Source organism: Caretta caretta, chromosome 7 (genome assembly GCF_965140235.1).
Source record: "Caretta caretta isolate rCarCar2 chromosome 7, rCarCar1.hap1, whole genome shotgun sequence".
Lineage (NCBI taxonomy): Eukaryota > Metazoa > Chordata > Testudines > Cheloniidae > Caretta > Caretta caretta.
The window spans coordinates 26040376-26062641 of record NC_134212.1 but is presented as its reverse complement, the minus strand read 5'-3'; the positions used below and the strand labels follow the sequence as shown (position 1 = coordinate 26062641).

Genomic DNA, 22266 nt, shown 5'->3' with positions numbered 1-22266 from the left:
GTACTGCTTTATCCATATCAGTTTTTTTATGCCAGTATCATTAAAACAGTACAAACAACCCCCCAGCGTGTATGCCGTTATACCAGTATAGCTTCAGTGTGTAACTTATAGAAATAAGCTATCCCAATTAAGCACCTTTTATAACTGTATAACTGCATCCACACTAGTACTGTTTTAACCATATCTGTCAGAGGAGCTTCACAGATACAGTTAAAAGCAATACAGAAGTTACAGTTAGACTAGTCAGAAGAGAATATTTTAGTAGCCACCATATTTCAGGAGCAGTAGAGAAGCTGGATGCTCTCTTCACAACAATTCTAACCCTAAAGTACTGTACTTCTGATAGAGGTTTGGAGGAGCATACAACCAAGTGAGAAAGTGGATATTCCATGACAGAATGGGATTAGATCAGGGTGGGCAAACTTTTTGGCCTGAGGGCAGCATCGGGTTTCTGAAATTGTATGGAGAGCTGGTTAGGGGAGGCTGTGCCTCCCCAAACAGCCAGGCATGGCCTGGCCCCCACCCCCATCCAACCTCCCTGCTTCTCACCCCTTGACAGCCCTCCCCCCTCCCAGGGACCCCTGCCCCATCCAACCCCCCCATTCCCTGACAGCCCCCCAGGGACCCCTGCCCCATCCATCCCCGGATTCCCCACCCCTAACTGCCCCCTGCCGCCCCATCTACACCCCCCCCCCCCCCCACTTCTTGACTGCCCCCCTGAACCACCCCTTCCCGTGGGCCGTAGTTTGCCCACCCCTGGATTAGACAAACCCTTTCTCCGTACCAGGTTGGGAGACAGGGAGTTCTAGTTTGACTAATGCTCTATGACAACTATTTTAATCACCCAACAGCAATCTTCCATTACGAAAAAAATGCACCCCATTTCATCTCACTGGATAAGTTACTATAAAACAGATTTTATAGGTGGAAAAATGAAATTAAAGCTGGGATTTTTGGAAGCATCTGAAAACCACGTCCTATGCAAATCTTTTAAGTTGCGGGCAGCAATTTCAAACTTTGGCAGATCTAGTACAGAAATGTCTTCGCTGGGAATAAGTCAATCTTTCTGCCTCCTGTCTTCACAGAATTACCAAATTCTTAAGTAATTTGCACAAATATACATACAGTACTTTAAAAAGGGACACCACTACTTCTGTTACAAAAGCCACAAAAAAGTTACTATAATTGAAAGGGATCCATTTTTCAATTTACTTTGTACACATTTTGTCTATAGTCTGTTTCCTCTGTAGAATAAGAGGTTTTCCCCGTTTGTGTGGCTCATTCAGACAAGATTTTTCATTATTACAAGAGTGGAACAACATATTGTAAGACCACAAACATTGGTGTGGGATTTGCTGTCAGACAGAATACATGAAACTACTTTTAAATTTATTTTTATACAAAGACTAGATTTCAAATTGATTTTAATATTTTGTAAAATTTAGAAGGAGTTTTTACAGAAACGAAACACCCCTCTGGTAGGACAGCATGGTTTTGAGGAGGGGAACAAAAGCAACAGAATTATGTTCTGCACAGGTCACCGTGCTGCACAAACCAAAACTCACCACTTCTCATAGTGGGCTTGAAGGCTCTGAACAGTGAGCCCTCAATTTCCCCAGTTTTAAATATGCACGCAGCACCACTGTTTGGGGATAGTAATGCTAAACTGAGTATGTTAGGGATTACAAGTGTCATGTTCAACACTGACATTTTTTATAAACGTGCATCCTACTTTACCTTGATGGGGGCAAAAACTTTGGTACTTGTACCATTTCATCCTTATAAGCAAATGAAACAACAGCATATGGACACACATGTCTTGGTCTTCGTCTTATTTCATCAAAGCCATATTCATAAAAGTAGTACTAATAAAAGAAGCAAAAGCACAAATGTTAACTAAATTAGAAATCGGTTCAACTTGTATTTTGCAAGTTTACCAATAGCTGATAGTTTCCAGTTTTTAGAAAGCGTGCCACTAGTTTCACAGCCATCCCTCAGAAGTCCTGTATCTTTATTATTAGCCAAAACACTTTTAAATAATCCAGAAATGAATGCTTTTAAAGTATTAAATTATGTCAAAAATGAACAGCACAGTACATTAGATTTTAAAAAGCATAAGCTAATTTTACTAACTGGAAGAAATATTTTCTATGAAGCCTAGAGTCTACAGTACAGACAAAAATGCAAATTCATACACATTTTTCAATCAAAGTTATATTATACATTAAAAACACCTACATTAAACAGAATATTAAGGTTTCAAAGTCAAGCCTCAAACGTTTCCTATGCAACCTTAATTCAGCCGCCACATGCATATCTATTATATCACTCTTCAATTACATCATTATATACTATTTTTCCTACAGGCACAAAGCTTTATTCAGTGCACAGAATGGACCTGCTGTAGGGATCAACCAAAGTTGTGTACTACAGGAGACTTATCTGCAGGAATCCAGCTTCCTTTGTTGCAGAAATTTGAAGGTGTGTACTGAATGAGGCAAGGCACTACAAGAAGAGAAAGTATTGTGTTTAAGGGAGTTGACTACTGGCCAGAGAATTGGATTCCATCCCTTCCTCTGTCAGAGTTCCTACCTAAGACTACACAAGTCACTTACAGGAAAGGTTACTTATCCTGTGCAATAACTGTAGTTCAAGATGTGTGTCCCCTCCCCCCATGGGCTCAAATGCCCACGTGCCTTCAACTGGCGATTTCATTAGCAGTGCTTGTTTAATCTATGCATCTGCCCTACGCCCCACACCTAGACTATATAGGGCTGTATGAGTGAACCACCCCTTAGCTCCTGCTCTGCTGCAAAGTCCCACAAGAAAACTCCAAAAGCAGAGAGGGGAGGAGGACAGGTAATGGAGCACCTATGGGGGGGGGGCACATATACTGAAGAATTACAGTCACTACACAGGGTAAAAAGTTTCCTTCTCTGAAAAGCGTCCTAAGGGTGCTCCAATTCAGGTAACTGAGCAGTATCCCTAGGAGGAGAGTGCTTCGGATAAGAATCTAGTACAGAAGACAGAATTACACTGCCACATCAGTTCTAGAGGCATGGACCAAGAGGCACAGTGTTTGGAGAAAGCATGTATTGAAGACCACATACCAGTCCTACAGAGTTTAAGTACCAGAACATCCTTAAGGAAGGCCATAGATGTTGATTGAGACCTAGTGGGAGTAGGCTAGAACCGTAGCAGGAGGCTGGACATTAGCAACCTCATAGCACACAATAATAGATCCCCAAATCCACCTTGACAGTCTCTGGGTGGAAACAGTGGAACCTTTAGATCTGTTGGCAATGGAGACAAATGGTTGAGGAGACTTCTGAAACGGTTTGGTCCTATTGAGATAAAAAGCCAGTGCTCTTCTGGACATCAGAAGTATGGAGAAAAGCTTCCTGACCAGAGAGTTTGGGAGGAGTGGGGGGTGGAGGGTGTAAAATGTATGGTTTGGTTCAGATGAAACTCCGATAATACCTCAGGAAGGAATCTGAGCTGTACAAGTTCAGAAACTCCTTGAAAATACTGTAAAGGGAGGATGCAGTATGAAGGCCTCAAATTTCCCCAATTCTTCAAGCCAATATAATGGCTATTAAAAAGGCTGTCTTTATGGATAGGTATAATAATGAGCAGGTCACTATAGGTTCAAAAGGAGGTCATGGGAAACCGAAGAATTAGATTAAGATCTTAGACCGTAGCAGGGTCTTTTACTTGAGGAAAGAGGTTCCCCAGTCCTTCAATAAGCCTTACAGTTGTGGGGAAGAGACTACTAAGAACCCTCACATTGGAGAATGGAAGGTTGATACTGCAGTCAGATGAACCTTAACTGAGCTACCTGATAAATCTGTTTTCTTCCGTTGTAGCAGGTAATTCAGGATAAATGCAAGTAAGGAAAATTCAAGTGCAATTTGCGGATATTCACAACAGCTAAAATCTTTTTCAGTTCTGAAAGTACGAATCATGCTTAAATTCCTTCCTGCTGTTTAACACTTGCTATACCTCTACCAAAATAGTGGACAAGTCTGCCAGCGAACCATTGAAGAACCAGGCCTTGAGCTAGAGAATCTTTAGGTTGGGATACAATTTGCATCTTAAGATAAGTAAAGCATGGAAGATTACTGAACAAGGAGACAATTAAAACAGGTAATGTTTTATACCATGCTTGTCTTGGCCATAGTTATCCTAATAGTCTATCATTTGTCCTGCCTGATCTTGTTCTTCACCTTTAGAATCTGAAGTGTTGAGAAAAATATGTAATTACATGCCCCTTTGTCTAAGGAAGGAGAAAGGCATCTGCCAAAGGCCACCTCCCCCGAACAGAACAGACAACACTTCCTATTTGTGGAAGAGGTAAAGAAAGCCACCTCCAGACAGCTCCACGTTCAGAATATAGCGTCTAGGATCAGTGGTCTCGCTCTCTTTCAGAGTCCTCGAAGAGGCCTCTGCTGAGACCATGGGCCGTGATGTTTTGTATTCCAGGAAGTTGCACTGTTGAAATGTGAATATGATGGGCAATACCCCAATTCCATAAGTTTATTTCAGTACAGATATGCATCTCGCTCTGCTCCATGGGTTAATAGGAAACATGCAAGCCTCACTGTCCATCAAGATTTTGATGACTTCTCTCAGAGGTAGAAGGTGGAGACAGTCATTTCTGACTGCCTGTAGTTCCACCAGGTTGATGTGGAGACGGTCTCCTGAGGTGACCATATCCCTTGGACTGTATGGACACAGATATTCACTCCATCCGAGTAGCAATGCATCCCATAGTATGGTGGCCATCAATACTGGCCGAAGAAATGTCGGTCCTGACATTGTGGTGATTCTGCTACCAGTCTAGGGAATCTTTCACCTGTTATGGAACAGAAATTTGTTTAAATCAAAACTAGGTCTCATAAGCAGACTATCCTGAGACATGTTGAAAGCTGCAAAGATATAACATTGCATGATGAAGGTGCAGGCTGCCATATGACCCAGAAGCTGCAAACAGAATCCTACTGAGGTTTCAGTGTTCACTTGATTACTCTTAACATTTGATAAAGTTATGAATCTGGACATCTGTGCACAGGAAGACAGGTCCTTTAAGTCAGCAAATCCAAAGATGTTCCTTATGTACTGTATTTTCCACACAGGGGTCAATGCAGACTTTGACACTGAGCTAAAGGCCTAACTGCAGGAATAGCAATAGGGCCCTGTGGGTGGCTGACAGCACTTTCCCATAAGACTGACCCTTGAACAGCCAGCTTTTGAGGTATGGGAATACCACAGCTGCCACTAGACGAAGGTGAGCAACCACCACCACTAGAACCTTTGTGACAACGATTGGAGTTGGGACTGAAAAGATTTGCATGGTACCGAAAGTGCTTCTGGCCTATCACAAAATGTAAGTATGTTCTGTGAGCCAGGTGTACCACAATTTGGAAATTTGTGTCTTGTAGGCCAAGGGCTGAAAACCAATCCCCTGAGCCTAAGAATTATCACTGCCAGAGTTACCAGTCTGAATTTTTGGGACTTCACAAATTTGTTTAGGAATCTTAGATCTAAAATATCAGTCTCCATCCTCCATTTCTCTTTAGTGGGAGTAATTAACTCACATAGAAACCATTCCTCATGTAGAGCCAGGACAGACAACTGCTCCTAAGCAAAGGAGGAATTTTATTTCCTTTCTTAGTAGGAGCTCATGAAAGGGGTCCCTGAAGAGGAATGGGGGATGTGAAGTGGATGGCACAGACCAACGTAACCATCTCCAAAACCCATTTGTCTGTGGTAATGCAGTCCCATGCATGTTAGAAATGGGAGAGCTGGCTTCCAAATGGGGGGAGGCAGGCAGGCAGGCAGGCAGGCAGGCAAACTGTTGTAGCTGGCAGGCTAGAGTGAGGAGGCTTCACACCCTCAGCCAGCCAATCAATCAAAACTGGTGCTTTGATGATGAAGCTAGTTGTGTACCTGAACCAGGTAAGTTTATGGTTCTCTTCCTTTGGAACCTGAGCTTCTTTCTTGGTGGTTCAGTGGGTCTTTAGAACCTGAAGAAATGTATCTGGTGGGATCTCTAGGCAGTGTGTGATCTACTACTAAACTCTCTCTCTTGATTGCAGGGGTATAAATTCCCAGCAACTGCAGACTAGCTCTGGAGTCTCTCTCTGAAAACAAATTAAGCCCACCTAGGGGAAAGTTTTTCCACCATACTTTTGGCCTCCTTGGGAAACCAGACAGCTGAAGCCACGATGCCCTGTGCATGACTGCTATCAGAAAGAATGGGTCAGTGTCTGCAGCAGCCAAGGACACTTGGAGAGATGCCTGGGCTGATAATTGTCCTTCGGCAGTGACAGCTTAAAATTACTCTTTGTTCCAGAGGGAGGTTCTCAATAAGTGCTTACACTTTGTGTAGTTCATGTGATTGGCCTGGTAATTAGTGATCTGAAGTCAGTGTTGCCAATAAATAAGACTTTCGCTCAAAAAGACTGAGACGCTTCTGGTCCTTGGCATGATGCAGTTTTCCCTGGTCATTTACTGCCTCCACTACCAGCAAATTAGGAGAGGGATGAAAAACAAAAATTCTGAGTCCTTTATCAGACCTTTTGCAAGTTGATGGCACTGTTGCTGGAGTCTGTCAAACTGTCCTCATGGGATCCAGTATCTCCTCATTGATCAGAAGGTCAGTGTTGTCAGTTGGAAGATACAAAAGTTATTGTGAGACTCCTTGACCTCTGTGAATGGCATCTGAAAAAATGAGTCTGCCATGCGCCTAATGATGTCTTCGAATTGCTTAAAGTCAGCCATTGATAGTGGAGGGGCATTACAGCTTTATCAGCTAAAAATGAGGAGACAGTGGTTTGAGGAGTAGCCTCCTCATCTGCTCTAGCTTCTTGTTCCTCAAATGTCTCCCCTGCTGAGGAAATGCTCTGAGGTAGTAGAGAGATTGTCTCCCCCTCATCCCAGCACCCTAGGCTCAGAGCCCTAGAAACTGCTGACTGTAAGCATCCCAGAAATCCTAGCAGGACCCTGGGGAGTGGGGGGATTAGAGAGAGTGTCCATACAGGAAAGCAGGGTGGCATCCAGTGTTTCTTCCACCGCTTATCATGTCTTGTCCTAGATTCCTCCCTATTTCTGTGGCTTGCAGAGAAAGGGTTCCTGTGAGGGTGGGTAGGAGACCCTGAACTGAGATTGAAGAGGCTGAATAGACAGAATTAAAGTCCCCTTCATCCTCCTCCTTATAGAGCAGTGGAGGAGCCACAAATGAAAATGGTGATTAATCATGTAGGCTATAAATGGGTGTCCAGTCAGAGACTGACCTCGTCTCGGTACCAAGGGATCCACTGTGCCCATGATTAACAGAGACTGTAGTTTCTCCACTACAGTTAAGTCCTTTGAATACCTAAATTCTTGCAGTACCAAATAGGACATCGGTAATGATGTGATGGTCTCCCTGGAAGTAGATTGTAGTGAGGGTTTAGAACATGCCGATGGGGTGCCAAGGTATAAGCTTCTATCTATATGGTACTAATGGATCTGTCAAGGAGTCACAGCAGCTCCTCTCAGTGCCAGACTAACACCGGGGATCCTGGTACCAGCTTCAATATTGAGGTCTGCTTTAGTGTAAGGACATCAGAGCCATATCGACACCTGGTCTTTTCTTGGTGCAGTCTTCTCCACAATGGTCTTTGTCATCACTTGTCTGTTCAATGTGGCACTGACTTATCAAGCAGAACTCTGGAGCTTGTCTCTTAGTGGTCTGAGGAGACCTTTGTAGACTGTTCAAGACAACGCAAATCACAAAGCTGAAGAAGTTCACTCTAGCAGACAGTGACAAGCATACGAAATATGAGATCCTGACTCCACCCTCCTAAAAAAAAGGGGGGGGGGAAATACACACACACACACACACACACACCCTCCTGTGTCCAATTCAGGGGGATTAGTCCATCACAGGATGGATAAGACTTGAAGTCAGCAGATTTGGTGTCTACCACATTATGGAGCCCTGTACAGGGTGCTTGGGGGAGGGTGGGCTGGTCTCACTAGTAGAGAGTTTGAATCAGTCCTTGGAAGTCAAAATATAGGAAAATGAGAAGTAGCAGAAGACTTTGAAAAAAGTTTTAGCCTGAGCCAACAAGCAGCAGTGGGGTCAGACACTCACCAAATTCCGTCTCACTGCTATGGGAGGTTACAGGAAATTGAGGGAGGAGGCGGGCATGCCCTGTACAGGAGTATGAGGAGACAGGGTACGTACACTGATCCAGGCACTATTTTTAAAAAAACCACTGTTCTTATAGATGTAAGGTGTATGCTCACCTACAGTGGGATCCACACTGACATATACTCAAAGATAATATTTTGGAAAGAGGGAGAAACTTATTGTGAGCTTAGCGAAGTGATACAGGACCACTTACAATGTTTTCATTACAACAGAATGAAAAACTATGAGGTATATGTAAGGTTTTAGAACAGGTGAATATCTTACTTGTACAGTAAGGTATCAGGTAATCCACATGTGACTCCCTGTCTGAAGCGTTTAAATCTAACGCTACTACACCATGCTCTCTTTTCACAGATACAAATATACAATATATAAATGAAGCTGCTCTCCTACCTGAGTAAGCTCATATGCTCTATAAGCCAACAAGGAATTTACTTTATTAGCATTCTTTGAAACATGGCACTCATGCTTTGGTGTTGGATCTAATGCACTTTTAACGGTTGATTCCATTGTTTTCACACCCATGTGGTCATATATGCTTTTCATTTTTCCCTATAGAGCAAAAAAAGAATTGCAGGGTTAAATTCTTAACTATATCATTTATTGGAGCAGCTACAAATTAAGAACAGCAGCACTGTAAGAATGAGGTAACTGACAATTAGTTACAAGTATTTATAAAAGTCATTCTCATTCCATCTTTTTGGAGAAAAAGCAAAAAGTTGAACAACAAAAACAAACCAATTAAATCTGCAGGGAAAAAGCTATGTTGTGGTTTACTAAAGTCAATGTATGCTTTTAAATAAAAATGGTTACATATTTTCTTCCGACTACAAAGCCTTGTATACTCGGATTCTTTCCAAAAAGAAAAAACAAGTAGCAGAATTCTGTAACAAGACACCAAAAGAAAGCAAGCTTCAGTAGTAAGAAACACAGCCTTTGAAGATAAAAAGCTAAGAGTAGAAGTTACCTTTATTATTTTAAAAATAATCACATCACCACTTGCTCCAGCTTCCAGAGGATTAGCCTGTAATAAATCAGCATATCTGGAGAGATATACACCTGATGAGGAAGGTAAAGTACAAAGTTAAGAAAACAAAGTTTCTGAACATTAAAATGTTACACTTAGGAGATTAATTAGCAAGACAAGAGTTATAGCCATTTCTATAATAAGACAAATATCAGTTTAGTAAAATTGTAGCAATACTGTAGCTACATGGATGGGCAAACAGACTAAATGCTTGATGAGAAGCATAGCAGTGTGTTCAGCCACCTTTCATGCTACTTTCATTCCACAGTTAGGCTTGGCAGAATTAGATTTTTCTTCTTTGAACCAATTTTTATTTTTTACAGTTGTAGGGTTGGAATTAGGGCAGAGCTGACAGTGGTGCTGCAGGGGGCTCCCTGTGCTGCCAAGAAGCTCAAAACATCAGGGCACAAGGTGTGCCAGTAGCTGCAGTCATCCTGGCCCAGCAGAGTAGAGGTCCCCAGCCAGGACTGCAAGGATGACAAGCCCCAGCTGTGGAGCGGCCACCGTACTGCTAAAATATTTCCTGCCCAGGGACGGCTTCCACACACTCTGGCTGGTAAATGACTGAGCAAGGCCATGACAGTGGAACCGTAGAGAATTCCCTGCATGGCCATGGTCCTGGAACACCTGATCCCTGACAAGCTATAGGGAAGGCTGGGTCCTGGTGGGACATAGCACAGACTCCTGGCCAGAGCTGTGTCTGTTAACCCTCTGCAGCTCCTTAACCCTTTCCCCCATTGTTTGCCTCCTTGTAGAGTTTCAGCTGAGTTGGGGGTATAGTTATGCTGGAAGGCATTAAATGGATGCCATCAACCAGTTCTTTGGTCTACAGACAACTGCAGGAGTGCAGAACTACAACTTCAAGCTAAACAGATCACAGGGGCTTCCCCCAATCTGGTTTTCCAATTGTCCCCAAAAATGACTAGAATTCTACCAATGGATGCTTAGAACATTACCTGAAATTTTGTAATTGGGTAATTCATTCTTACTTCTGTGAAAGCCATTTTTAAGACAAGCTTAATTTTGTTTCTTAATTCATGTATTTGTGAACTGTACTGCTCCTGAATCAAAGGTCATTACCTCAAACCAGCTGGGTGGGATTTTTCCTGAAGTGCTAATTTTGGGAAATTCTATGGCAAGGACAATAGGTTTAAAGTAATACACATTATTCAGATTGTAAAAATCTGACTGTCTGATGTAAATATATAGAAAGAAAAGAGACAAAGATATAGTTACCCATGGAAGGACTGCCAAGAATTGTTATTTTGGAATGGCCCGCCTGTAGTCCCTTTTCACATATATTTTGCACCTGAATTGAACAAATATCTCATTTTAGATGCATACATATTTGCAAAGTAAAGTTAGTATATGAGTGGAACAGGCAACAGTTTAATAAACCTCTCCTTTTTAAGACTCCATACTCTAAGTTATATTTCTATGCCAAATACTGAATACAAAATTAGCGTAATCTCAATTATAGTTGTACTTTGTGTTATTATACAACTCTTATGGCAGTAGTTCTCAAATTTTGTACTGGTGACAAAATACATAGCAAGCCTCTGAGTGCGACCCCCCTTAAATATATACTAAAAAAAGTGTTTTTAATTTGTAACACCATTAAAAATGCTGGATGCAAAGCAGGGTTTGGGGTGGAGGCTGACAGCTCACGACCCCCCATGTAATAATCTCGCAACCCCCCGTTTGAGAACCCCTGTCTTAGGGCATAAACTTTAATGCATGCCAAATGTGGATAGTTATGTTTGCTGTAGAGGCAATGTGTTTATTGGTATAGACCTATACCATAGCCATCTAAAAAATTATAGAAAATAAGATGTGCTTGACCAACAGCCACACACTCCAAAAAGTAGTAATTACAAATTCAAGACTTCTCTCTGTATCATAAAGATAAAGAGAATACAGAATCTTTGCCTCCTCCAATCTACATTCATCATAAGGTAGTAACAGAAGGGCCCCATCTAATATGGTGCCTTTCCTATAGCATCCTGGTTGCAAATATGGCAGATTATGTAGGGCTCTTGCGGACGTACGTGTACACACACACCAGTCTGATCACAGAGGACATACATCCCAGAAAGCAGCATGAAGATATCTTATTTTTACTCTCCCTACTTTTACATCCGAAAGAAGGGACTCACTGCAATAGTTTCAACTAGCCAACAAATCACACAATTTTCAGGGGGGGGGGGGGGGTCTCCCTTGTGTTCATGTCAAGAGAAAAGCAGTACAAGTTACCCGAGGATCCCCCAAAAAAGTCTCAAAATCAAGCAGGCAATACCCCTTTTTGAGGTGTTAGAGCATGTATATTTAAAAAAGCCAAAGATTTAAACACACTATAGGTAAAACTTCAAATGCACATTTTTTTTTGGTAATAAACATAAGCCTAAGAGGTATGATCCCAAAAGGTAAAGAAAACAAAACATTTGTAACTGGGGCCCTATTAATTCCACAGCATAACAAATCAGTTCTGTGACAAGATTCCTCTCTTCTGTAATTACTATGGCTCCCTTGTGCTGAATTCTGCAGATGCAGAACACATATCAGTAGTTAGTGAATCCTAAAGTCATCAACAAACATTTCTGTTTGAAAGACCATCCCAAAGGAGTAACAAGAAAAATGAAAAGTTTTTATAAAACTTGTCTCTTCTCACCTGAGGTCGATCAACCATAAGAAACGCATAGGATTCAACAAGCTCTTTTTCTAGGCGACCATCACATTTCAGTTCTCTGCGTTTTTCTGTGAACTATTATCAAACAAAGTCTTAATACGTGCAATGAAGAAACTAGTATTGGCACGATCAAATGCTACCTGGCTTCCAAGAAGCCTAATTTGGCTGAGTTACAGTCTACATTGGCAGATCCAGGTGCAAATAATCAAAAGGCTGATTTGAATGAGGTTAATGTTTCAGCAATTTCCAATAAACAATTTCAGAAGAGTCTGTATCCTTTCACCTAGGGTATGGGAGGGGGAAGCATTCAGCTTAAGTTCTCATATCATTTTGGACTTACACCTGGAATGCAAGTCTTATGGTTCAGAAGTTGATCATCACTTCTGATCCCCTGATTTCTGTTGCACAAAAACCAAGACCAAATTTCATACTTTGTTAGTCTTGCCTCACTGCTATCAGTTTGTTTTCTTCAGTTACAAAAATCTGATACAGTTACCAGCAAGCTTGCATTGGACCCATGTGTTATTTTAACAGAATAAAAAAGGGAAAAAAAGGTGCCCTTTAACTAGTGCTTCTCCTTTCTTGAAAATGAAAGCACATTAACATTATATTTCTTCTCCCCATGCTTGAAAACTTTGTAGTATTCAGCCAAATTACGTAGCTACAAAAACACTCAAATCATCAACAGTTTGTGAATTGGCTGAAAACAAGACAATACACAAGCCAGTAAAATGTGACTTTATACACCAGACCCTCGCTAGAATGCGCGTCTATATAGCGTGAATTTGCATATAACGCTGTCGTGGCCATGAATCCCAAATTTAATTACTTTAATTGCAATTCATTTTAACATGGTCCCCGCGTTAATGCGGTACCGTGCATGGATCCCAATTCCCGTGTTCTAGCGAGGGTCCGATGGCATTGTATGCAGAATGCAGTGAGATTTTTTTGGTGTGGCAGCAAGGAGACAAATCAGTTTTTTCTTCAAGAGGGTTCAGCACAGTATTTTTACGACTGCTTGTTAGTTTTAAACCAAGTCACACTGCTTGGATTTGCCAATTCAGCTCTTGAACTTGTTTTGCCACTGCTTCTGAGAGAACTATAAATCTAGAAGAGATTATATGGATTTAGTGCGAGAGCAATATTTAAAGTTAAATAGACTATTACCGCTCATCCTAAAGGCATTAAAGCTGTATTGGAAGATGCCGCCATTAATTTACAACCATTAATTATGCACTTCAAAATTGAAAGACAAACAGGAAGCACAACTCTCAAAACAGCGGTACTGGCACTAGCTCCTCCTCACATTTTTCCCCTCACTTCATTTCACTCAATTCAGGGTGCAAGAGTTTCATCCACTATAAAACTCTTCGATATTCCTGACATCAAACCAGCAGCATGAAATTTCTAAGCATAGTCAGTAGTAAAACTGCTGGAACAGTAGTAGTCTGGACATTTTGGGCCAGATTCTGCAACTGGATACCAGACCTCTGAGGCAGCACAGTCTTGGTTACCGGCTTGGCTATGACCAAAAGGAGATTTAAATGTTGCAGGCTGTTTTCTACGCTGCAATCTTCTGATCTCTTTTGGAAAGACTTAAAGGATCCAACACTTAAGTATATGAAACCGTTTGGCTTCAAGTAAATGGAGTTGGGCAAAACCACTGAAGTTTATAGCTTACACACTGTTTCATAAAGGGTAAACTCTGGGTACTCACCTCCTTTTCCAACAGCTCGCTATGGATTAAGCTGGCTCTTTTGTAATTGAAATTGGTCACCGAACCTGACTCCAAATAAGATGAATGCAAAATTTTCACAACATCTTCAAATTCTCGAGAGCCCATAGCTACTGGCTGAAAGAGTGCTATTCAGAGAGAAGAAAGTTAGTATTAATACACATTTGACAGCTTCCCAGTACATTTTCGTTTCACTAACAGTTTTATAAAATCAAGACAAAAATCCTATTTAATTAAATGGCTCGATTCATTTTAGATATTTCGTATTAAAAACTGTCTCACAAAAAGGTAGAATTTAGGCTTGTCAGTATCACAGCCAGGCATGTCATTATTTCTCCATCCCCCACCAGCATTTAATTTTGAGCAAGTTGTCACCTTAGTTTACAAAAGCTTTCCAAGGAAAGTATACTAATGTAATTTCAACATACTCCCAAGAAAGTAGCAGACATACAATGCAAAAAGCTGTAACGTACAGTTAGACAGAACAATGTGTTATTGTAAGAATGCAGGAGTTTCAGGTTGTAGCCAGTTTTCTCCACACACAAAAAACCCCCCCGCACACACTGATGTTACAGTGTCTGGTCAATATGTAGGCTACTTACCTTAACACTAAATGGCTATTATAGAGGGGACAATATAGATTCAGCTATGGTTGCTCACACTCTAGTTTAAGAAATCCCCCAAGACAACATGGGTCTGCTGTATAACATAATTATGCATTCAGAGATGGCCAATTCAAAATTTACTTTTTTTGCTAAACTATTGCCTAAATCTGCATAGCAGTCTCCTTGGTTTGGTTTTATCTTTCAGCCCTCATCTCCATTCCCACCCACCATTTTAGCTACACAGCATGAGGGTCAAATGACCAGCTGGGGACTGTAGAGCATGGAGTAGTAAAGAACTGAAGCTCTGACTTAGAGAGAGAAGCCCCAGAGAAATGGAGCTGTATTCCTAAGACATCTTAAGCATTATGTACCAGGTATTTTCCCTACACAGCTTTTTTAAGATGTACAGAAATAGAGATTTATCCTGACAGGGTACAGGAGTTCTAGTTTGTAACAGTTCTGCCACATAAATAGTGCTTTTGCCTTTCTATTACTGCCTGCCTCCTGCTCTAAAAGCGCAGGAAGCACAGAAATTCTAGAAGAATTACAAAAACAAATGTGGATAGAAGTACAGAATATTTACCAAAATAGCAATAAGTGATTTTGCATGCGTTTCAAGGATTACGCAAGACAGGCCACGGTGCATGGTTTTTAAAGGGGTGGGAAACTTATACAGGACCATTATAGAGGCTCCAAGTCACAAGAAGAGCTTGACCAAACACCTAGTAAAAGCTTGTCAGTTACTGCCAATTAGAAAAGGACAGCATCTATTGCTATATTTATTGGTCATTCAATTGGGTCCATCTTAATGGAAAGTGAAAATAGTAAGTGCTGTATGTTTTACTTATCTTGTAAGAATGAGACTTCAAGATATAGAGTGGAAAAAGACTAATGAGCATGCAGTTTGGTTGCCAGTGGCATCCAGTCAGTCATCAGACCCTTCTAGGAAGAAATTACTAGACACAGGAGTCATGATGTGTTTCTTTACGCAGTATTAAGCCATTTCCATGATTATTTAAGAGCAGCTGAGCCATACATTAGCCTTCTTGCAGATATAAAATTTCACATGGACATTAAAAAATAAAATCAGTAAAAACAGGATCAATTTGTTACTGAAACGAGTCATCTTCCAACAGAGGTAGAAGGCTTAGTTCTTGCGGCTGTATATATATATATATCATACAGTTGTACTTTAAAAGATTTAATGCCATGGTAAGCATGAACACAAAACCTACTTGTTATACATACACACTTAATTATGCATGTGAACCCTATTAATGACAAAGTTTGGCTACAGTGTTCATTATAGATATTACAGTAGAGTCTGAAGGCAGCCACCAACTCATGGCCCCATACTGACAAACAATAAAATGGTCTCTAACCCAAACAGCTCACAATCTTAGTTCAAGGGATGGGGGCAGGGATGGGATGGGGGCAGGGAGAGAGAGAGAGGAAAGAGACACCCAACCAAGCACAGGAAAGGAACAGAGAGGAAAGTCAAGATAAAAGTTTTTTTCCTCCATTAATGAAAATAAATTACAGCAGCAGATTTGTGTTTTTGTTTTTGCGCTAAAGATCAGATTATCTTGGCTGCATCTTGATTTTTCCAGATCTAAAGAACATGTGCTTGGTTGTTTACTATATTAGCGCTCTTCTTATAGGATTAAGAAAGGTTACATCTAAGTATTGGAAAACTTCCATATTACCTACAAATAAATCTGTGTCAAAGTTTTTAAGAAGTCACTTGAGTAACAAATCTGATTTAAGACTGCAGTAATTCTGCATTATACAGTATCTACATGCACTCCATTCAATAAATTATGCTGGAAACAGTTTCACATAGATTGTATTGCATTTTGATCACTTAGGGGGATTTCTATTTAGAGCATCTAAAAAGAAATTTTCTTCAAATGTTTTGTAGTAAAAATAGAAGTAGTTTGAAGTGGTTGTCCAGTTATGTTACTACGGCTGTTGCTGAATTCCTGTAAGCCTGATAAACAAAACTGTCCTAGCTGCTCAATATTATGTATACAGTTCATGAGACTTGAAATATTATATACACAAGAGTGGCCACATATTACAGAAGCATATTGTCTACTTCCTCAATGCAAGTCTGTGAAAGGCACATTACTGCCTGTGGGGAGGTCCTGCCCACTGTTAAAATTCTGTTTGGACGTTATTAATCATTTGTTTTCTTAGACCTGGAACTCGGATGAATGATTTTTATGGAGATCAGTAGTCCTCCAAAATGTAGTTTCTTCAAAGCCTTATCTTCATTTTCTTCTATGATGAATAATGTGTTACTGACAACTAGAAATCAAACAGTTTTGCATCTGGCAAGTCACATGAACGAGGTGAGTGTATGTAGTCCACAGCTCTGGTAATAACAAAGGTTTTTTAATTTCTTGGGAATGAAGTTTAATATGCAGAGAAAGACATGCATAGCTGTTGCTCAAGAATAGGTTTTGAAAGTGTATTATGTAATTTTTTTACACTAGATGAAATTTTATTAACTTATGTCTATTATAATAACTACATTTAGGCTGAGAATTGATGCCACTTCTGAACTAAATATAGATCCATGAACAATATATCAATTTGAGACCCCTTAAAGCACCTTGGATTTTCAGAAAGTGTTGAACATTCAATCGCTGGAAAAGTCAGGCCCCTTTAAAAAGTCAAACTAGACACCCAAAAGTCACTCTTAATTTTCGAATATCTGGGCCCAAAAAGTTCCGAGTTGAAGGTGCTTTAAGCCTGAAATATGCATTTCACCCGAGGGAAAAAAGGTTTAATGAAGTATCTCATATATTCTATATATGATTTGATTTAATCAAATCAAGTAAGAGGCAAGCCTTTATGATGCATCTTTTGGGGATACAGTCTAAAAAAAATCCACTTTTTATTACAGAGCAAGTTCTGCCTGTTTGCATGTAAAACACAGCAAAAAATAAAAATAATGTAAATTGTTTGTTAATGTTTAAGGTACTGTAAAAATTTAATGATCAGCCTTTCATTTCCATCTTTTTTTAAAAAAGGAAGAAAAAAAAGACTATTTTCTGTTAGAGTTGGTTTATCGAGGCTTAAGAAAATATCACCTGATGGAAAAGCAATCTTCTCAAAGCATACAGCAGGGCTCTTACATCCCTACCGCCTCAACTGGCAAAGTAGTAGTTAGATTGAACTGTTTAGATGGAAATTAGTGGTTTAAAAAAAGAAAGTCTGATTTTATTGGGGCGGAGGATGGGGAAGTCATTCAACCCCGAACTTCAGCCAGCAAAAACCCAGCCAACGAAGTTTTAACACAATCTGGGTTTCGGGGGGTTGGTTTTGGTTTTTTGTGTGTGTTTTGTTTTTTATTAAAGGAAGGGACCATTTGGGGTAGGTCATGGAACATTTTTCTGTACGTATCACCCGTTACTTAGGACTTTAAATACCTTCTCTAGCTTAGGTTTAATACAGCTCAGGAGGTACATAGCCCCAGTACCACCAGTTGAAGGCATAATCTGTATAGGAACCATACAATATCAAGTTTTTTGTTCCAACCAAGTCCTGATTGTAATTACAGAAGTGCAGTTCCAGATCATACTGTCTACATTACTATGCCTAAAAGATAAACACATAAGTATTAGATCTTTATAACCATCACCACATCCTGTAATATGTGCACATGGTTTAGATTTTAATGGTATTCATTAAGCTTATTTCTGGTCTTACTCTTAGAGGAGTTCAGGAAGGAAAGTATAGTTACTAGAGCCCTACCAAATTCACAGTCGTGAAAAAACACACCATGGACCATGAAATCTGGTCTTTTGTGTACTTTTACCCTATACCCTACAGGCTTCATGAGGGAGACCAGCGTTTCTCAAACTGGGGGGATCCCAACCCAAAAGGGTGTTGGGGGGGGAGGGGGTCAAAGTATTGCCACCCTTACTTCTGAATTGCCTTCAGAGCTGGGTGGCCAGAGTATGGCAGTGGCTGTCCAAGGGCTCAGTTCTGAAGGCAGTGCAGGAGTAGGTGTTGTGGTATTGCCACCCTCCCACAATAACTTTGTGACCCCACACAACCCGCTTTTGGGTCAGGACCCCTACTCTTACAACACCATGAAATTTCAGATTTAAATATCTGAAGTCATGAAATTTACAATTTTTAAAATCCTATGACCATGACATTGACCAAAATGGACTGTGAATTTGGTAGGGTCCTAACAATGACCTGGAAAGATACCTGACCTGTTTATACCGGCCATTTTCCAGTTTTTGTAAAGTTAACTGATTTATAGCATCCTTATGCCATAGGAACTATGCCCAATGGTTTGTGATATTTTGTTTGAAGTACAAAAGAGATTTCACTACACTTGCACAGAAGCTAGACCAGTATTATAACAGTCATTTTGTTAGAAAGAAAACAGAGAGAGAGGGACAATGTCACTTCAATGTTTGACATCAGATATTAGTGCTTGACTGTCTAGACTGTACAGCTATGTGTTGTTTTCAATGCCAAAACACCATTAGTCAACTTCCATATATGACTCTCAGTAAGCAATATATCAATTCATTCAAATTATCAGATGAAATTTGCAGGTTTCCTTTGTTTTTTTTAAAAGACTGATACTCGCAACTATGTCAGGAAAATAATCTTGCTTTCTTGGGGAATACTGACTGTCTTCACCTGACACTTCAGGTTTCCAGGCATACAAAGCATTTTCCTTCTTATCAAATCAGTAAAAATAGCAGCATGATATTGCTCTTTAGAAATGAAATGTTTCTGCCACCAAGATATGAAAAAGTACTATTTTCCTGAAGTCACTGTTTTCTAGTGCATCAAGACAGATATGCACTGATAAAATAGGACATCACAATGGTTAATATAAGCCTTGAGCTTGTATTATTGTAGCGTCTTTCACCCTAAAAGGTCCATAAGCAGTTTACAAATTCAGGGAAATCACTTAATCCCCTAGGGTGGAAACTGTCGATGGTGAGCAGCACGTAACCATCCTTCCCAAAAGTTTGGTAAGGATAATGGAAAATAAACATCTAATGAAAGGTCAAATAATACAGGTCGGCAAAAAAAAAAAAACACCCTCACATGAGCTACAGTTTGGCCAACAACCCAGCACTTACAAGTGCCCTGGAGTCTTTAATGACAAGTAAGCAAGACCTTGATTTTGCATCTAGACAGAGAAAGAAGGAGTGGCACCCTAACATAAGCGCCAATTCAGGAAGGTACTCAAACATGTGCCTATCTTTAAGCATAGGAGCAGCAGTGGGACTACACAAGCATATATTTAACTGCCTTTCGGAAATCAGAGGCATAATGCGGATGAGTTAGTCCAACAGGGAGCCCAAAGGAAGACTGGTACCAGCACTATTTCTTGTGCACTTGCCCTTCCCTGTCGCAATTGGCCTCTCAAAGCAACGGGCCAGCTTGCAAGATATGGCTTAAAAAAAAAAAGTCACATGAGATGGCAGTAGGCCACATGGTTTATGAACAAAACAGGAAACGGTACTACTGCAATTAGTGCCGTGTGTGACTAGATACCATAAAACGGACCAAAACCTCAAGCACAAATAAATTTAATCTTTCCTGCTTATAAATATATTTAAGGTCATACTCCCTGAATGGTCCCTATGGAAAAAGGAGAGCAATTAAAAAAAAAAAGCAGCCTCCTGAAGTTTAATGAAAGTTTATATAAAGTTCCCCCCAGAAGTTAGAGTCCAATAAAGAATCAATAAAAAGAGCCTCATTATATAATCTGTCATTTAGCTCCATCTGCTTTGTTCAATTCAAGTTAAAACATTTTCTGTAACTCTCTAGATGGTAGGCCTAGCCTGGAAATCATGCGTTCATTTGTTTCTAGTCATCATTCAAGAAACACCTATTCCTGCTTCAGAAACTGAAGAAGCTGGTATACCGAGAATTTACCTATGTTTTCTGACTTTGCAAATTCCATGTACAGCTTTTAAATTGCCTCACATAGCTATTTTAAAAAACCGTCTAAAGTATAATAGGTTTTAGTGTCCTTTTTTAAAATGTAATGTAAGAGAAAATGTAGTCATGACTTACACTGATATAGTGCTTTCATCATGGAGGAGTGCAAAGAACTTTTATAGGTCATACATTATAGGGATCAGCTTCCCACAACTAAAAAACAGTCACCTTGTGGGTACAACACAGCAGCCATTCTGCACCAGCAATGCTACAACATAATTTTAAGACAAGAAATCAAGAATAACTTCCACGAGAAGTTATAGAAGAATTGGGGGAGGAAGGGCGGGGGGGCGCGCAATGTTGCTTAGTGTTCCCAAGTTTGGGATTTGGGCAGGGCAGCAATATCAACATCCCTACCTTTCCAAGGAGAGTCATGTCAACTTTATCAGCCATTAAGTGCTTGGTGGAAGAACAGCGTGATCTTGGTTTCAGAACTCACCCAGAAGACCAAAGAGCCAGCAGTGCATTGTCACTCTGCCATTAAAATTGGGACACTGGTGTAGTACTGATTTAGTACCACAACTTCCCAATTTATCATCAACACTTCCTGCACCACCCAAGTTCTCTCTGGAAGCTTTCCATCTAATTACTGATCTGGCCTAATTTTGTGATGGCTTCTGATAAGTGATATCATGGCACATTATACTATGGTATGGTTATGGCAACAGCCAAGCACCCATAAACAATCAACCAGCATATGTATATGATGGAATGGAAAGAAATGTTTCAAGTGTCCAAAAGTTTTAACTAGCAAGTATTATTAAAAACAGAGACCTCTTTGGACAATATTTTAAAGAAGAAATTCTGATACACCAAAAGATGAAATCCATAAGACCATGCCAAATAAAATTTTGATGTTAGCAACTCAGTTGCAACCAGTTAGATCAGACTAGTCTCCCCCTCCATCCCAAAGGAAGTGACAGAAGAAGCCCTAAACTCAAGATATTTAAAATGCTTGACTGGTCAGAAACATACACTGCAGGAAACAATCCTGCACAGACAGGTGATGTACTAGATGACCTAGAAGGTGTTTTCCAGACTTAGTTTATATATTTCAGGTTTATCCAAATTCACAATGGAACCAAGTGCTAGAAAGGTACTTTAAAAAAAAATAAAAAAAACAAAAACTATGTAATGCACTGAATGCCTCCGAGATTGGTTCTATAACTTTGTGGTTAAAACAATCACACTTGGTCTTGGGGAATCTGAAAAGAGAGGAGCCATTTTTTAATCCAGACATTTTTCTATCAGATGACCATCAAGGAGAACAGGACACCATTACTTTTAAGTCAATCTGCTCCTTTTACATTAGCCTCTGCTAGCTTCATATCCACATTTGTATTCCTGAGAGAATTAGTGCCATCTTCAAAATGGGAAAGAAATGGGATAATCAAACAAACCTACCTTCACTTCCTCCTAACAGAACAAAATTTTAAAGAAAAAGTTTACATTTTACAAAATTTTTACAAAAGTTAAAACAGCTTCTTTGAAAGATGAAAACCCTATATGAAAATGGTTTTGCAATGGTAACTGTTGTGTTATTGAGCCCTTATTCCACTACTGGGGAAGGGCAAGAAAGGGGAAACTTTGAGGGGTGGGGAGGAGGAGAACCAAAGTAAGTAAATCTTCTTGGCAAATTAACAAATTAAAAGCAAGCAGAAATGAACAGTCTCCCAGAAAATGAGAGAGAGCGAGCACTGGCTTTCAGAGAAAGTTCTATTAAAAAAAAAAAATAGTAGCCTCAAACAAGTAGCAGTTCCAGTGTGGGGCACATGAATGTGGGATGCACACTTCTCTCCTGCAAACAGATGGACACACGCAAGCTTTCCATGGGTAAGGAAAGAAGGGCAATCTTCTCTGCATGTGTCTCAGAAGTAGACACCTACATAAAATGTTTACCAGCTCAATCTAAATATAGACGTACTTGTCTCCTGCAGAGAGGAAAGAAGGGGGAAAGAGAGAGAAAGAACCATCTTCTCTGTATATCCGTGTGTGTCCCACAGAGAACCATCTTCTCTGCGT

At 40.2% G+C, this 22266-nt stretch overlaps 2 protein-coding genes across 22 annotated transcripts in view; one reads left to right on the top strand and one right to left on the bottom strand.

Annotated features, from left to right (window-relative positions):
• CCDC66 (coiled-coil domain containing 66) overlaps positions 1–6462 on the top strand; it is a 90092-nt gene extending 83630 nt beyond the window's left edge. For 7 of the 13 annotated variants that reach the window (XM_048859249.2, XM_075130326.1, XM_048859252.2 and 4 more), the window contains one exon: positions 2367–6462. The gene's annotated coding sequence lies outside the window, so the exon portion shown is untranslated. The remainder of the gene's footprint in view (positions 1–2366) is intronic. The other 6 variants (XR_007357819.2, XR_007357816.2, XR_007357815.2 and 3 more) reach the window with 6 other exon arrangements.
• The window catches only part of TASOR (transcription activation suppressor), a 53969-nt gene that overhangs the window by 30877 nt on the left and 826 nt on the right, over positions 1–22266 (bottom strand). For all 9 annotated transcript variants that reach the window (XR_007357813.2, XM_048859236.2, XM_048859231.2 and 6 more), the window contains exons 2-7: positions 13631–13776; positions 11896–11988; positions 10464–10536; positions 9168–9259; positions 8594–8752; positions 1738–1865 (exon numbers count right to left, since the gene is read on the bottom strand). Coding sequence is in view for 8 of the 9 variants with exons in the window: in XM_048859236.2 (XP_048715193.2) it covers positions 1738–1865; positions 8594–8752; positions 9168–9259; positions 10464–10536; positions 11896–11988; positions 13631–13776 (691 nt within the window). In the remaining variant the exon portion in view is untranslated. The remainder of the gene's footprint in view (positions 1–1737; positions 1866–8593; positions 8753–9167; positions 9260–10463; positions 10537–11895; positions 11989–13630; positions 13777–22266) is intronic.